We start from the raw sequence: 17,778 nt of genomic DNA, 5'->3' as shown, positions 1-17,778 counted from the left end.
CCTCCAAAGAAAATCTCACTTCAGGCATCTAGCTCTCATTTGCATCCAGGGTAAACCAGTTCCTGCTGCAACAGTCGCTGACGCTGCAGAGGGAGAAGAGCCCAGAGCTGCTGCCTCCAGCGAGAGCACAGAGCTCGGGGCAACGCCAGGGCAGGGAGAGGCGGCTGCTGCGCCAGCGCGGGCTCTGTCAGCCGACCGGCTGGGCCTGTCCTCTTGAAATGCCTTGTCTGAGGGCACTCTTCAGCTGACTCTTCGCCTGCCTTCCTTAGCCTGCTTTTTTGGGAATCCAAGCGTTCTTCCCAGAGACAGAGTGGGCCAGGGGTGAAATGTGTTTACACATTTTATTCTTTCTCAGCACACGAGGGTAAAAAAAAAAAAAGGCTCAGTTTTTACAGCTTGCTGAACCTTGATGCCACGCTCCTGTGAGAGCTTGTGGCAGAGCCCTCTGCCGTCCCTTATCTCGTCTGGGAGGAATTCCTCCCTGACCCTGGGGATGCCCCACATCTCTGCTGTGACCCAGAGCACCAGCACACCCCATCCCGCGCGTCGCTGGCAGGCAAGACCTCAACTGCTGCCTGTACTCAAGGACAGGGCTTGACTTTCCCTGGGTGTAAAGGGGGTGTCTGCAGGCGCCTCTCTGGTTTCTGGGCACACATTCACAGGGATGCAACTCTGGGTAAGCATGTGTTTTGCGTGTGCCTGAGAGAAAGAACCAAGCTGTGCCCAGCTGAGCCACGGTCTCTCTCCTGAACACATAAACTTTGCCAGGATTTGAGTCGTTCAAGCTGACCAGACAAGAGCAGAATAAAAATATTTTCAACTCAGACCTGTCATCATCTCTGGACTGTCGATAAATCTGTCTGGTCTGTCCTTCAGCTGAAGGTTCACTGGGAAGAGATGGCTTTTTTCTGATGTGTGGAGCTGCACACAAAAAAACAAATACACAAACACTTAGGAAATTTAGTAAAATATGATGTTCCATATGCACACTACATGGATTAACATTCCTCATGAGGCTTCTCTGACCGCTGCTTCTCAGAACAGGAGGGTCTCATCTTTAGCAGAGGGAAAGAGAGGGAAGGCTGTTTTCTGTTTTGTTTTACTGAGGTCCCAAGAAAGGGCACCGAGGCACGGCACACACTGCAGTGAGAGCAGAGCCCTGGCTTGCTGCTATTTTTAGTAGAAATGGACAGGAAAACTAACAGACTGGCCAGTCTGCACATTTTCAGTGCCGGGCTACAGTACAGAGTTTTGCAGGTGACGTGATGGGAAAGTGCTCCTCTCCAGCTTCTGCTCGCAATATTCCCATCGGTGGAAGCCCAAACGTTTGCTGCATTTCAGAGGTGCGGTCTGCCCTCCACCAACCGCACACCGCTCTTCGCTGAGCATCTGAGCCTTTTCTCAGACCAATTCCTAGTTCAAAATAAAAGCTACAGAAATAGCAACACTGCAAGGTGGCCAGTTTTTTTGCCTGAACTGAACTCTCCCCGTTTAGAAAGGTAAACAAGTAGCTCCTTCCCAAACCCCAGCGGAGCAAGGACTGGAGCCACTGCAGATACCCAGAGCAGACAACGCAGCATCGGTGACTTGCGAACGCCCTTCCAGCATCAGCACATGCAACGGGCCTCTCGCAGGAGGGGCGAACCCAGTTTGCTCTTTTTTTCAGCTGGAAGTGGAGGGAGGGAGGAGGGGAGGCGGCATCCCAGCCGCTGCGTGGGAGGTTGGGGACAAGACCCTCCCTGCCCTGGGACCTGCCCCACACCACAGGGGGAGCAGGGGCTGGCAGCCTCACCCCCCCCAACTCACCAGCACGTGTATGCACTCCACGGCAGAGGAGTTCACCCACCGGGCTTCAAACGTCCTGTCTGTCCCAAAATGGCACTCCAGAGCTGTCTCCTGGGAGAGGGAAGACAAGGGGAGCAGAACGGCTGTAACAATCGTTTTGTGCAGTTCTCTGTCTCAGTCACCCGATGCGGCAGGCGCCGTGTCTCACCCTGTTTCTGTCGTCAGTACCTGAACTGTGCACAAGTCAAACAGGAGATCAGAACCTGATACTGTAAACGGGGCTCGGATCAGTGCCTAATTAATCCTGCTCTGTTACGCACCTATACATAAAACTGGTGCAGGCTGAGCATCACACATGGAGTGAAGCGCAGCGTGCTGTTGTAAAGTGTCATGACCAGGCGTGGGGCAGCCGCTCCTGGAGCTGGGGACATGTGGCACTCGCAGACCAGGGGACGTGCCTGGCTGGGCTACACTCTCATAACCTCCACCAGTGGGGCACCCAGGTTCCTCTGGATCCAGGGTGTTTAGAGCTCATGCTGCAATGCCGACCAAGAGCCAACGTGGTCCCAAGCTGCCTCGCCCAAACCAGACCAAACGAGTCCGTGATTTGGGCTCAAAGCCACCTTCCTTCTCCTCCCAACAACCACACAGAGCAAATCTCTAATTCAAATGAGGACCCAGCCAGGAGTACGTTCAAAGGCAGATTTTCTGTGCTGTTTTTCTGATAACATGAGGATGATATCCTGCCCTGAGTTACTGCTGTGCCCCCATCCTGCAGGAAAAAATCCTATCTCCAAGCAGGTTGATGCTCCACCACTACTGAGGTCTAACTACCCTTTGAAAACTGACAGATCTGATAATAGACATGAAAGAAAGCGCCCGACTCCTGGCAGGCAGCTGCTGGCTCAGCGAACACACACACTGCCGTGAGGGGTAAACTGGAACGTCCTCCAGCGCGCCGCTTGCGCCCAGGCAGCTTCTGCTCTGCAGGCTGGCCCGTGCCCCTCGCCTCTTGCCCACCACCTGGGCAGTCCCCCCGCAGCAGCAAAGGTGTCGGGACACGTGTCTCCGATGCTCCCAGCTCTGGCAGCACTTTGGTGCTGCAGAGAGGACAGGAGAAGGATTCCCGCTGGGCGCCCCAGGACAGTTTGCAGATGGTGGCGGGAGGAAGCCGGACAGGCTGAGCCTCTCCAGCCGCGCCGGGAGCGGCGGTGCCTCGGCCCCTTTCCTGCTGACTTCATTTCCTATCGGGTTACATGTGGTATTGCTTCCTCTTCAGCCACTGCCAGCACCCACAGAGGAAGAAGGATTTCTCGCCCTTTTTTGCTGATTGCGGAGGGCACATCCTCGTTTGCAGAGGCTGGACCTGTGCAGGAAACGGCAGAGCTCCTTCCTGGCCCCGCGCCCAAGGGCAGGAGGTCCGGTGGAAGCGGTGCCTGCGCAGTCCCTTGCAGCCCCCACCCCGCCCCCGGCGCAGTGAGCCAGGCACACCACCAGCATTTCCAACCTTCTCCTTTGCCTGCAAGGAAGACGAGCTGCCTGGCTGTCCAGCGTGCAGGTTACCTCTGCAGGGGCATGGCAGTCCAGGCCCCATGGGCCCCGCTGAAGACTTGACCAAAAATGACACAGGGCAGCTTTCTACAAACACCAGAGCTTAGTCAAGTATTTCCCCAGTGCCCAGCCTCCCTGCCCCAAATTCCCCTGGTCCCTCCTGGCCTGTGACGCATCTCTGAAGGCACCATTTGACGCCCACTCCTGCTTTTTGCCCTATTACAATTCGCATGCCAGAAAATTTCACATAAAGGATTTTTTCACAAAAAAAGCCAAGCTCTGCAGTGGCCACCAGAAGTTAAGTTAAAACACATTTGCACACTGTACTCCAAGCAGTGGCTTAGCCAGCACAGGGCTCCCTGCCCTCCCACAGCTCTGGGCTTTGTCCTTCATTCCTAAGCGCAGGGCGGTGGGGCTGGGCTGGCACATGGCGCCAGAAGAGCGTGACACCAGCACGCTCTGCGGTGGAGCAAACACCCACAAGGAAACCAGGAATTTTATTTCCCCCAAACATATTGTTCCAGTGACTGCTTTACAAGGTGTATAAACCTCCTTTTTCCACCAAATGCAAAAAGCCTGTTACTAATCGTGGGAGATCCCTGGAGAATGCCTGTGCACAAACAGCATCTCCCTTCGGCTTTGCCATGCAACCTCACTCGCCGTCGGGGTGGCTGCTTTCCACCATCCGCTTTTGTTAACACAGTGATTTCAGCTGCTAATGCAATCACGCTCTCCCAAGGCAGAAACCAGCTTGTACTCAAACTCCCTGCGGCTGGCCTGGCCGCCTTGCGGCACACCAGCCCAGGCTCATCCGAACCTTCCCGATCTCTCCAGGAACTCATTTACCTTAGAGAAAGTCGCATTAGCCAGTGAGATCGTAATGTCCCGAGACACTCCCGTGGGCATTGGGTCCAGTGAGGCAGGTACAATTCGCGGACAGTCGATTTTCTTCCGCTAGGTACAAAACAAGACAAAAAAAGAGAGGTTAGAGGGGTGTATGCTGAGCATTCTCAACGATGAGGCAAGAAGGCACATCGGGGCCCTTGATAAGATTAATTTCACTGTGTCTTTAAAGTCAGATCACACTGTCACTGCAGAAATTGAAACACCAAAATGGCACCATGATGCACAGAGCGGTAGCGCCACGTGGAGCCTTCCTCCCCCGAGTCACCAGCTTTCGCACTGCCTTAAGGCCCTCTGCGAGCGGCCAGGTAACCATGGCAGGGCAGCCGGGTTTCCAGGAGGGCTCGCCTACAGCGGAGGGCTGGCAGCTGTGGTCCAGCAAAGGGGGCAGCGTCGCAGGAATTCTTCCCTCGCTCCCACCCGGCTCCTCCGCCAGCTCCGGGACATGGGCAGCCCCCAGCCCCCCGGGCAGCGGGGCTGACAGGCCTGTGCTTTCATCTTCCTGCGCTGGAAAAGCATCCTTCCAGGTAAAAAGCAAATGCATATGCACTCCTCAGCTGCCACTCTGGGCAGCTCCCTCATTACATGCACTTAGATGTTAGAAGGCTGGGCCGGAGTGACACTAAAAGCAGGCATGGCAGCCTACAACACCAACCTGCCAGTGTGACCACCCTCCCGCCAGCAGGAAGCCGATGTCTCACGCATCGCAATGCACATTTCTGTAAGCCCCTGCAGATATTTTGCTTTCCAGTGGTCTCCCTCCTGCAGTGTCATTTCAGAGGGGGTGGGGGGGTTTGTGTGCGCACACGCGTGTGTGCAAAGGAAAGGGTATAATGAGCTGTAGGGGCTTCAGCAAGGGGGCTGCAGCAGTGGGGCATCTGAAATGAAAGGCCTAAATGAAGCTGAAAAATTATTTTAAAAGGTCATCTGTCCCCCTACTTTTGTTCTCACTTCAAATTGATGGCTCAGATACTGGAGCTGACTCAGAATTCAAGTCTGTATGACAAGTCCATCCTGTTCTCTCATGAGATGTAAATCACACTGCAAAACCATGGCAAAAATGAAGCCAGATTCTCCATCACCCCAGGGTATATCCAGATTAATGCCTTTGACAGTGGAGCCACTGGGGTAAAAGACAACAAAATATTTGGTGCGTTATGGAGAATAATTTGCAGCAGGCAAGATTTCCTACTCACTTGCACTCAGGGTTACCCCACTGTGACTCTGCTGATAACGGTGCAGCTCTTGCTCTGCTGAGAGGTAGAGCCTGCCCTCCTAGCACCAAGATGCCCGACAGGACACATCCCTGGTGCTAGACATGCAGTGAGCATGAGGTTTCTCTGTTGCCTTCCCCAGACCTAGCTAAGGGTCAGGGAACTATCTGGAAGTGCCTGTTTGACTGTGGAAAACATGCTTCATTTCTATCAGGACACTCAACCAAGCACAGTTGGTGCTGCCTAAACAAGGAGGTTAAATAACAGAGATGCACATGATAACAGAAGTAAAACAACAAAGCAAAGCCCTGGAGAGAGATTTCAGTCCCAAGCCTCTTCTAGGCGAATCAAAAGAGTTAAAATAAAACCAGCGGGGCTACAACTGAAAATTCATGCAAAAGCTCCTATGGCCTGGTGTGTCCTTGCATGTCACAGCAGCTGGCATAGCTTCCTAGATAAATGCACTTTAGAGGACTGATTAACTTGTCGTCTTGCAGCCCCTTCTCCTGCTGTTCATCAGCAGCTAGAAATAGAGCTTTCCAGCTGATTATATCATTCACGTCTGGATCAGGGCAAAGGGTCTGAATGTTTAAAATGCTGTGGATGAAGCCAGTATGGTGCTGGCTTCCCGGCGGACCTGTTTTCAGGTGCAGCCGTGCCAGCAATGGCTTGTTTACTGAAAGCTCTGTCTGTAGGATGAGGCACCATGTTTCCAGGGCTACAGAGCACTTTGTCCTGCAGGCTGCTCGCTGGAACCAGCGGGAAGAGCTAAGAAAGGCACAGAGATAAAACAGGAATGTGCCCAAACCAGGTGCAGCATCCAACCAAACTGTACCTCTGGAGTAGGCAACCAGAGGCGAGGAAGCAAGGGTAGGCGCAGCTATCCTCAAGGAAGGATAGGCACAGTTATCCCAGTCAGAGTAACCCTGGCTCTCTGCTTGAGGCGGTGGGAGCAGAGTGGAAACACCGGGCGCAGCTCTCCCTAACACGCCGGCAAGGCTCCTTGAGACCCACGTCCATGACCATAATTTCCTCCCCCTGGGCAGAAGAGCAGCTATTCCCCATGCCGATACGTGAATACTCTGTGCCCGCATGGTCCCAGCAGGCAGGCAGAGCCTACGCTGGGGTGCCAAGGTCCAGCCACCCCGGCGCCTGTGCGCCCCCGCTGACACTGGCACTGGTGCTCGGGAGCAGAACAGTGTCTCTGTTGGGTTTGATTTCGGTGGGGCCAGTTCCTCAGCACGTGGCTGCACGATGCAGGGCGCCGGTGCACGAGCAGACGCAAGCTTGGGCAGGGCAGGGACACCCTGCCAGCTCGGGGGGACCAGGCAGCCATGGTCTGTCCGGGCCTGGGCTCCAACTGCTCCCCGTTTGCAGCGCCGCAGCCAACGCCACCTCGCCCCCACACCACCCTCCGCTTGCTCCCGTGTCCCGGGACATCCTCCTCCTTCATGCCATGGAGATCCACCAGGCCTGAGAGCTGACACACCAGGTCAAAGAGCGGCTCCAGCGCCACTGGAGGCGTCACCGGCCGACGGCTGCAGCCTCAGGCTTGGCTTTACACGGCCTCTTTTTGGTCTGGCCCCAGGAGGCTCCGTGCCAGAAGCCCTGTGTCCTCCCGCCAGCAGCACGGACACTGCAGGAGGGTTTTACCCCCACAGCATTGGTTTTACTGTGTGTTTCCCCACCTGGAGCCCTGCGCAGGGGAGGGGACAAGGCCAGGCTCTGCCTTGTGGGGCAGGGAATGATGGGGCAGCTGGACTTGGCAAGATCTGGTTCCCAAATCTGCCCCCGCACCTCCCCAGACGTGGTCTGGCAGGGACACCTGGGCTGAGCCAGGAAAACACACCGCTCCCTGCTCTGCGGAATAACTGCTCTGCCCCTGCCTTTTAAGCAGACGCTACATTTAAGTCAAAGGACACAAATTATCTCAGGCAATTTTTGTGTTTGCCAGCCAAGTGCCAGGCTATGCGGCGCTTTGTCATGGAAAAAGTCAATCCAATAACACGGGACCTTCTTCAGAAGTCCTCTTGCAGCCCAAGCTCTTCCTCTGGACTTCATGAGAAAGACACCGCATACCAGCCGTGACTAAAAACACTGATGGAGGACCAATCTGCAGCAGCTCCCCGGCGCCCCTGCAGCCCTGCCATCACCCGGTGCCGCTGGCAGGGCCGACGGCCCCTGGAGCCCCTGCCCTGAGCCGCAGCGCAGGCACCGGGGGCAGGCGCGGCGCCCGTGGCTCACGGCTCGTGGCCCCCCGCGCCGTGAGGCCTCGCGCCCCGGCAGCCCGGCACGCCGCCAGGCACCCAGCACAGCTCCCCGTGTGCTGGCACAGGGCAGGCACCCCACCACGCAGCCTCAGCGTGCAGGTCCCACACCAGGAGCGGCCATTAGTGATGGCTTTCAAGTGTCCGGCCCTCATCCAGACAGCAAGAGAAAATGCCAGATACCTTCCGAAACCTGGGAAGCTGACGAAGCGGAGGGTGCTCCCTCAAACCGCCCAGTATGAGCAGCCCAGGCTTTCACCAGGCAGCACAACCCATCCAGATACACTTCACATGCCATCACGCTGCTGCCACCCAGCAGGGACAGGAACGTTTCCCGGAGCTGTACACTAGACACGACTGCACGGAGCTGTGACATGGTGGCCCCATCTCCTTCCCTGTCCCCTGCACTTGCAGCCCCCCACCTCCTCCCTGCTGGAGAGGAGCAGATGCCAGGGCTGGCCCCGGGATTGGGGCTGGGGGATGAGGGTGAGACATCTGACACGGGGCCAAAGTCCTGCTGGCGATGAGCACGGGGAACCGCTGGAAGAGCTGAGATGAAAGCAGAGCACCAGTGCCAAAGGGATATTCAATTTACAGTGTAAAAACTTGGCTTGGATCTATGGCAGATTGATTGCTAAAAAGCCAATTTTATTTAAATTAACTTCAATTTAAATTTCAGAAGCAGGAACACACTGAGCCTCTGGGTTATTAAAGCTATAATTTGGAAAGCGGCGATTTTCTCCGTTAGATGAGCACCACCAGTGGTGCTCCAGCAAATTATTAACATACCACAACAGCCTAGTCAAAGCTAAATGAATCGTAAAGTATTGCTACGTTTATTGTATTACTCAAACCCAGGCGTCCCAGGATGCAGAGAGGCAGAGACATTGCTCCAGACATGACAGGTAACGAAGAGCCAAGGGACGGAGCCCGCTGAGGGCACTGGGAGAGCTGAATGTTTTATGCTGCCAGCCTGCTCAGACACACACGCCGCATGGCATGGCTCGGCACGGCTTGGCTGCAGCTTACCTGCGCTGCACGCATCTCCCTCCTGGACGTCAGCGCAGGAGGGTGCCCTGACTCCAGCCGGGGGCAAGCTGTGGCCAGCAAGTGCCCACCACGCGACTCAGAGCCTGCCAGGAGGAGCAGCTGAGACCACGCTGAGCACCGGTGCCTGAAGGCCCCGCATTCGCTAAGTAAAGCGAGGCTCGGCCCGGGGACCTCAAGGCAAGACGGCCGGAGCCCTGCCTCAGCCCCAGGCTCACCCGCACTGCCGGGGAGCGCTGCGAACAGGACACGCACGCGGCAGCTCTCCAGAGCAGCCCTCCAGCTCTCCACCTGCTACAGCTGCGGAAGCGAGACGCGTACCGTGGCATTTCCGACTGCGGAGTCTCCCCAAGGCCAGGCGGCGGGTCAGTGATACCGCGCAGTGCCATCCTCAGAGCTGCCCCCCACCCGCCGGGGCAGCGCCGCCAAACCCAGGCCATCTGCCTCTGTCCCCAGGAGAAGGAAACCACGGCAACAGCACAGACGTGGGAAGGTCTCCCGAAGCAGCGAAGTTTGACGGGCCTTACCTTCATCTGCAGCGCGTCATTGCACTGCGAGTGGTTGGAGACGCAGGCGTAGGTGGAGGGGCACCAGTAACACTTCCACCTGGTCGAGAGGCAGCTGGTGCATCTGGAATGGCAAAGGTGCGGTGAGAAAAGCGGATTTCAGTCTGCCCGGGGGGCCACACCTCAGCTGTGCAATTGATCTTCACATGTTGTGGTCAGCCTTTAATGGTGCCCAGAAAAACCCATCTATGGCAGGCGCTGGGCTGCCCTCTCCTCCTCTCCCTGGGAGCTGGCAGGGGACGCAGGCAGAGCCCATCATCCCCAGTGACACTCGGAGGCAGCTCCATGGCATCTCCGCCTGTGGTGCCACCGCCTGGCCCCGGGCCACGGCAGACTGGGAGCCACTGGCTCCAGCTCCTCCCCTGCTTAGCAAAAAATGTTCTTCTCCCCCAGAATGCTCTTTCCCCCACCCCTCTCCCCGCGGAGCCAGGCACGCTCACGCCCAACGAAGGCTCTCCCCTGCGGTTTGCACAGGGCGTGGGACCACGGGCGGGCAGGACGTGGGGATCCCCACAGTCAGGCTGCGTTGTTACGCTCCTGAAAGGTGGATGACTTTCTGTGGGTGGCACCAGACCCCTCCCCGCCAGCCCACCATGCTGATGAGGGGTACGAGGCTGCTGCCACATGGGGCTGGCAGCGGGGAGAGAGCAGAGGGAACGCACCCCTCCCCACACCCTTCCCTCACCGCCCCACAGAACCCCCAGGGATTGCTTGGGAGACCAGCTCTGCTGCCTAAGGGTTAACAGAACAAGCCTGATATAAAAATATTATTCACGTTTTAAAAATACCCAACATGTCCAGATGGCTCGAGACGCTGTGAGGACCCTCCTTGGTAAATCCCTGGCAGCGGAGCCGCTATGCCCCTGCCAACTCCTGCCCAGGCCCCCCGCCGCCCGCCGGCAGGGAGGCTGCGCTCCCCCGCCATCCCCGCGCAGGGGGACCCTCGTCCGGCTGCATGCGTGCACCCTCCCGCCTTCAGACCGCTCCATCTGCCCCCATCGCCTCGGCGCCACGCGGCCGGCACGGCACCACCGGGGTCACTTACGCTCGCTTCGGGTAAATGTTCCCAGTTCTTTTGCAATCATAGATGGTGAAGTTGGCCCGTATAATGTTTTTGCTGTTGACCCGGAGAGCAGTTTCAACGACCACGTGGTCTGAGAGAATCAAGCCAAAGAATATTGGGTTGCAAGAGCCTCTCGCTCGCACTCATGCTTAGAAGACAAGACAGACCCTTGGGAAAACAAGGGCTAAATCTGATTTGTTTTCTCTAGGGCTTCCTCCGAGCTGCATTTCAGGGTTAGGACCATTCATCTTTTGCCCTCTGACTTTCAGCTCTTCCCTCTTAAATCAACGCTTTACACCACCCTCACCAGAAAAGAACATTGCAACTTTCAGCAGAAGATTCCAGCGTGTTGTGCAAGTGTTAATTAGCAGAGTTAATTATTGTCTTCGCTTACAGTTGGTGCTAAATGATATTTTTTTTAAAAATGTGGTAATTAAAACATGTTAGTTATCATGTTTTAAAACCCCGCTCACTTTCCCCATGACAACAAACCCGCAGAGAAGAGTGGAAATCCCTTTTTTGGCCACTTAACGCACTATACTAACTCCCCCTCCCCCCAAAATTGCCTTTTTTTTTCCCTTTGCAATTTTGCCATATAAGCACCAGGGACAACAGACAATGCCTCTTTCAGAATATGTACAATAAATCAGTGCATTGGATTCCAGAAATTCACTTGGACATTGCCATAACCAACAATATGAACAGTTAATGATCTCCCATTCTTTGGATAGCTAGGGAGAAAAACAATGCAGCTTTATAAACTTGCCTATGAAAAGTGGGATTTTCAAAAGGACTGGCTAATTCTTCTCCTACTGAAGTCAGCCATCTTCAATAGAGCATTCACTCCAGGCTTGAAAGATGAAGATTTAACAAGCACTCAAGCCTGGAATGAAGCCTCAAACTTCTCAGAAGACGCTGTAAGATGGGGCTGCCAGCATCAGACCTGGCCAGTTCAGCCGTCAAGGCTCAGTTGACTTCAACCAGATCTGCAGGTGCTTGTCACCTCCAGAACGCAGCTCCATGGAGCCTCGGGATGGGCATCCCGCCTGGCACCATCTGAAGACAGAGGGACACTAGAAGACCTCAGTCTGGCTTTAAATGGATAAACAGATTAAGAGTTTCTGAGCTGCCTTTAGGTACGCACTTGCTCTTCTTCCAGAACTTTGCCTGAAAGGTAGCGCACGTTCGGGAGGGAAATTAAACAAAAGCAATTGAAAATATCAATATAAGCAGCAACATTATTTCCCCAGGGCTAAAACATTTTTGTTTTACTACTTACTAAATCTAAAGCAGAAGCTCTAACCAGATAAATCTTAATGAAATAAGTACATGAACTGGCTTTTAAATTCTGATGTTTAGAAGAAAAATTGATAGATTTGAAATACTGTCAATTCATGTTAAGATGGTGGAACTCCCACGCTTCAAAGTCATATGCCCTATAAAACAGAAGCAGCTTGGGTCTTTTTTTCCCTCTGTATGCATTATCTGCACATACAACTGGAAAAGGAAAAAAAGCCTATGAAAAATTATGTCCACAAAAGTGGTTAGAATGAACAGAGCTTGTTTTCCTCTACATACCTTGGTCATGTGGAAATGCTGGATATTTCTCGCGTGGAAGTAAACTGCAATAAATAAATTGGTTTACATAATCTCCAGCAACTCTGGCTACCGTGTGGATATTATTTCCATAGTCACACGAAATATTTGTTCCATTCAGGTTCGGGATAGTCCCATTTATTTGTATGATCAGGGCCTACATTTGGACAAAAAAAAAAAAAAAAAAATCAGTAGTTATGACAGAAAATTGTGTTTAGAATTTTTCAATGTTTTGCAAGCTTTTCGTAGGCTAGTGACTCCAAAACAAGTTCATGTATAGCCATTTTCTTTCAGTTTATGCACTTTTAACTCTAAAAGCCAACCGCATACAAAGCCTTGCGTCAGTAGTAAGAGCTCTGTCACCACGAACTCCAACAACTGTAGCTGGTGTGTTACAGCCGGCATGAAAACCCAGCCCAGGGCTTTCCTGGGAGACCTCTCGGAGGAAGCAGGACGCAAAGGCTGAGCCCTCCCCAGCTGCCCAGGCTGTCCTCGACCCATGCTGCTTGCACAAGCAGAAAATATTAACCCCTGCTTCTGAGTGCCTGAACCTCCCAGCTTGCACCAGTCCGTAGTCTCGTGGGAGCCTGCTGCGGGGGCTGCTGGGGGCCGGCCACAAGCCAGCGTCCCCCCCCCGGCACACAAGGGCCGAGAGGGCTGGCTGCAGGGGTTTCTTTTTGCCATCAGCCCCCGAGGGGAAGGGATGAGAAGTGCTGCAGAAAGGGAATGCTTTTGAGGAGGGCGACTCAGGAAAACGCGTGGCCAAAGTGCTTGGCTGGCTTCCCCTGCCGTCAGCGGGTTGGCTCCCCGGGGACCCCCAGCCCACAGCTCCTGGGTGGCAGAAGTGGAGCCAAACCAGTGCTAGAGTCCCGTGGGATCTCTCTCCAGCTCTGGACTGGGCTCTGCCCCAGCCGCTGCCTCTTTATGAGTGATTTCCCCATGTCAGGGCTGGTCAAGAACTTTGGCATAAAGAGATTTTTGCCACTGGGAAAGGGTCTGTCTTTAAACAAAAAATATTTTTATGAAAACGTTTAAAATATCATTAAAATATTATTAAAAATAGCAACAATATGAAACCAGAAAAAGTGCTGATTTAGCTTTCTGCAGCTGGTCTTCTGTATTTCGAAATTTTACAAACCTTGCCAGTGTGTTTAGTTTAGCAGCTTTAGAAGTTCTGTTCACCGACAGGCTCAGCAGCTGATGCCCTGCTGGCCCAGGAGGTCACCTCCAGGTGGTTTTGAGAACCCTGGCCTGACTCGGTAGCACACAACAGAGCTCAGCATCCCCACGACCCATAGCCGAGCCGCACAGAGCTGTGCTGCTACACTAGAGGAGCACAGATATTTATCAGCCCAGAGAGCAGGTAACAACTCTACGGGATGCTGCACATGATTAATTTGGTATTCACATCAAACGCACCGGGTTCTCTTTGTCGATATTAATCTCGGGCTCCAAGATGGTCATGGAAGGGCACTGCTGCACTCCTTCGCTTGCACTTGCCCAGAAGTTGGCCCCTGTGAAGTTTGTGCACTCGTGCTGCAGAGAACACCTGCCACAAACAGGGGAACAATTTGTGGTTGATTATTTTTAAAATAGGTGATTAAAATGTTCACTGCTTTGTGAGGGAAGATCCTAAGAAAATCCCGTGCCTACACCTTTTTCCTCCATCCATGCAGCTAAGCCTAAAGCTTTGCTGCTATATTTAAAGTGTCTGGCTGCCACGATAAGAACGCCTGCTCCCACTAGCACCAACAGAGCATCAGGATTCAAGGTAAGCGAGAGCAGGCAGGCTGAACCCAGAAACAAAGAGGAGAAGGTGACATTTTGTCCAACTTCTTCAATTTGTAATCGTGGAGTCTAATTTTGTAGATCCCTTTTTGAGTATTGATTGTCTCCTACACATAAATAATAATTGCAAGGGCAAAAGATGCTCTTTAACAGGGTGTTGGCTCTCTCAGTCCCATGGTTGGATGCCTGCAAGATATTCTTTGCACTGGCAGCTGACTGCAGCATAACAATGCAGCCACAGTTAAATCTTGGCTCTGAAGAGCATCCCAACCGTTTCAGACCAGATGCAATTGTTTTTAAAAGCATGTATTTCACAAGGAACGGACAAAGACTAATGGTAGTGTGACTGTGTGGAAATATAAAAGGCACCAGAAATTCTTGGCTGGGCTTGATGGACAAAGGACATGCCAAAGCGCATTAGGACACAACCAGTCCTACCTCGTCTCCATCGTGCACCACCCGCAGTAGGCATCAGCGGCACCCAGGCACTCCGTGCACGTCAAGTACTGGTTGCAGGCAGCCACCTTCACCCGCGTCATCTGCATGGCAACAGCACAACTGCTTCCAAATGGTTTACAACAGCACAGAAACACTCAACCCAACCGGGATGCCCCTGCACAGCCACGTGGAGCTAGCGACAAGATGCCAGGACCAAGCCTTACAGAACAGACAAGGAGCAGACCCTGGCACCACCATCCTCCAACCCACACCGCTCAGAGGTGGGTGCTCTGTGTACAACCAGCCCACACGGGGACCGGCACAGGCAGCTGCCCACTGCGCGGCCAGTGTCCCCAGCAGAGCCCGTCGCAGCCCAGAGCCGCGTGCCCCAGGGCGGGTAAGGACGCCCAAGGGACGGGGCTTGCTGCCGCCGGCGTAGTTGCCCCTTTTCAGCCACCTCTCGGCAACAGAAGTGTGATGGTCAGGCTACGGAGAGCGACACCACACCTTTCTGATGCATCAGATGGAGATGGTTTCACACCTTGTCCCTCCCTGTGGAAAGCTCTCACTCAGACCTGCAGAAAGTGCCTTTCTAGACAGAGCTGAACACTATCCGGCTATTTACAAAATGACCAGAAAGCAAAACTACTCTGGAAACCTTAATCTGTAAAGAAATCAAAGTACCTCTGGGGACTTGCTCAGCAGGAGCAGTTGGAGGGAAAGCATGTGTTGGTTTCTGCTTTTTCCTCCCTTGATTTCCAAACATTTGGGAAGGAAAACCGAGTCGTTTGGTACAGTGGGGCCTGACAACATGAGGTGCTGAGAGCCCTGAGCTCCCACCAGGCGAGTGCACCTCAGACCGTGGGCTCCTTGGCCTGATCCTGGCATTACCCACAGCATTTTGCTGCTCCCCAGCCCTGCAGTGCTCAGCAACCCCCTAACCCCATCGAGCTCTTGGGGAGCTTCCCAGGATGCTAATTCCACCAAAGAAAAATTAACTCATCTGGTTTATTGGAAAAGAGACAGAGGGGAGCATCACAAGTGCTGCACTGGGTGTTTGATCAAGCCCAAATAAGGTGCACAGCCCAGCCTGGGAGCTGAGATGGGACCGTCTGAAACATCAGCTAAAGAGGCATCCCGGGAGTGTTCTGTGAGATGATAATGACCAATCTGCAGGGAATTAGGGCTTGGAAAATACAAATGCAACATATAACAGTTGTGGTTGTGCATCTGTTTTGACAGATTAAAATGTAATTCAGGACAAACCACCAGCGCCTGGAGCACTCAGCTCTCGTCTTCCTCCTCTGCTCACTTGATGGAGCTGAGACTCTCTGTTTCTACCTGCTGTGGTGTTCCCAGTCTCCAGAGAGCCCTCCTCCCATGCAGCCCTTCTGCCAGCCAGGCTGAGCAGAAACGTCCCCCAAGGGCCACTCCTGACAGGCAGACTTTTTGTCTGAAGGATCTCCTAAAGGCCTCCTTAAAGACTGCATATCATAATTTTCAGGTTTCTATACGGGAACATCCTCTACTTACTTCTGCACCCCAAGAAGCAGGATCGGTTTTGATATCTATCACTCTTCTTTTTACCTTGCCACCACAAAGACGAGGAAGCCTGACAAGCTGGTCTGCTTGGCGTGACCCCCCCCACCCCATGCAGAAGAATGGACAGGCACAGGTACCCCCCCGGAAAGCCCTCTGACACCCCAGCCAAAGCTCTGAACTTCTTGGCTCTGCCCATCAATGTTAAACCAAATCTCCTTGTCCTTGCCTGCTCCCAGTTTAGCGCTGAACGCTAAATCAAATGCGTGATGCTCAAAGAGCTATTTTGCTGAAGACTAAAGGACTCACCTGGTAGGAGGTCATCAGATAGAGGTAGGTGGAATCAGAAGGGTCGAACTGCATGATGGGGTGGACAGGCTCTCCATAAGCCACCGAAATGGATCGCCTGCTAATAACCTTCATGGTACTGTCCAGATTAATCTGCAGCAAGAAGAAAACACTTGAGATCATTTTTCAAACACTATGGGGAGACGATTATTCTTCCTCAGTTATAAACAAGAATCAAAGTGGTAACTAATGGTGTTCCACATTTACAAGCGCCATAAATCTCTCTGCTCACTCGCTCGCTTCGCCAGCTGCACCCACAGAGCTTTACTGAAAAGCCAGGTTTGTGCTACAGGGAAGGCACTAAGTGGTCCAGAAAGCCCAGGCCACGGCCAGGAGCAGTGCCCAGTGATGAACAGCCCTCACAGCCCTTGGTTTAAAGCCCTCTGTTTGAGACGCTGCCTGCAAAACTTGTAGTCTAAGGCCCTGCCCGCCGCACAGCTCGACCGTATGGCTGTTTCCAGCAGGACACAGTGGTGTTACTCGCACTTCACCCTAATGTAAGCGGCACCAGCCTTCAGCCCTCATTACACACATATGTGCATTTCTGTTACAACGAATGTTGCATTTCCACAGCTTAATGAAAAACAGTGGAAATCAGCAACGGGGCTGTACAACATGGCATCCCCTGCTCTCTGCGTATTTGAAAAATCAGTGCTGTCATTCCCAGCAAAAAGAAGCTTTTATCCCTGCTAACTCCAGAAGACCATGGCAGCTGCCGCAAGAGAGCTGAATCCTACCTTGCCTCATGAATCACCAGCTGAAGCGCTGGCAGTGATGGAAGAGGCTGCAGAGCATCAGCCTGCCTTTTAGATCGCAGAATGTCTTGGCATTTGACTCAAAAACTTCACAAATTAAATGTGGCATTGCTGAGAGGAAATAACAATAGGGCTACACAATTTTGTGTGACAGTCACTTTTCAGCTTAAAACAGAAACGAAGTGAGGAAAAATCCTACCTCTTTACCAGCAAGGGAAGGCAATAATTGCAAGGACCAAGCATGCCTCTGCTCTCTAAAGTCTGGATTAATTAATTAACATAGGATTAATTAATTCTTACAGTAGAGCAGCACCGACATGTCCTAGTAAGATAGCACAAGCTCAAAGCAGAGGGCTTCCCTCTGCTAAGAACCCTGTGCAAGTGCTGCAAGCTACCATGCAGAAAAAGAACGGAGCTATCGTTATCCCCATTTTAAAAGCTGGCTATCCAGAAGTTAAATGATTTGCCTGGGATCACGCAAGATGTCCTGACACCCTGCACTTCAGCTTTGCAACCGTCCTCTCCCTTCTTGCTGAGATTTGCTCTATGCTTGGCTGTTTCTAGGTGCCTGTCCCTAGGTCCCTCTGCCTCCTGGGCTCCTTTACCCTACGGTTTCACTGCACGTGATCCCCGCAAGCCGCGGGCCCTGGGCCAGAGCCACTGCAGTGGTGCAGAGGGACAGAGACCACCAGTCCTCTCGCTGGAGCAGGGCTGGGGCATGCTGCGGGACATGTGCTGCACTGGCACTGGCGAGAGCAGAGTGGGCTGAAGTTCTGGGTAACCCCACCACAGCTCTTCATCTACAGCATTCCAGACCTGGACACGTGGGGGCTCACCAGAACAGACCCTTCCCACTCCGCCGTCTCCTTTGAGGGCACTGCAGCCTGGCACACCTTGCCCTGGCCACCGCTTTCCCAA

The 17,778-nt window shown here is 53.4% G+C and overlaps 1 protein-coding gene across 1 annotated transcript in view; it reads right to left on the bottom strand.

The window, feature by feature from the left end:
• The window catches only part of PLXND1 (plexin D1), an 84,118-nt gene that overhangs the window by 43,831 nt on the left and 22,509 nt on the right, over positions 1-17,778 (bottom strand). The window contains exons 3-11 of the mRNA XM_075095557.1: positions 16,067-16,198; positions 14,219-14,319; positions 13,412-13,541; positions 11,975-12,149; positions 10,379-10,487; positions 9,295-9,397; positions 4,183-4,290; positions 1,807-1,896; positions 828-921 (exon numbers count right to left, since the gene is read on the bottom strand). Of these exons, the coding sequence (XP_074951658.1) occupies positions 828-921; positions 1,807-1,896; positions 4,183-4,290; positions 9,295-9,397; positions 10,379-10,487; positions 11,975-12,149; positions 13,412-13,541; positions 14,219-14,319; positions 16,067-16,198 (1,042 nt within the window). The remainder of the gene's footprint in view (positions 1-827; positions 922-1,806; positions 1,897-4,182; positions 4,291-9,294; positions 9,398-10,378; positions 10,488-11,974; positions 12,150-13,411; positions 13,542-14,218; positions 14,320-16,066; positions 16,199-17,778) is intronic.

Source organism: Phalacrocorax aristotelis, chromosome 6, assembly GCF_949628215.1.
Source record: "Phalacrocorax aristotelis chromosome 6, bGulAri2.1, whole genome shotgun sequence".
Classification (NCBI taxonomy): Eukaryota; Metazoa; Chordata; class Aves; order Suliformes; family Phalacrocoracidae; genus Phalacrocorax; species Phalacrocorax aristotelis.
The sequence above is the reverse complement of the archived record's forward strand: the minus strand, read 5'-3'. Positions and strand labels throughout refer to the sequence as shown.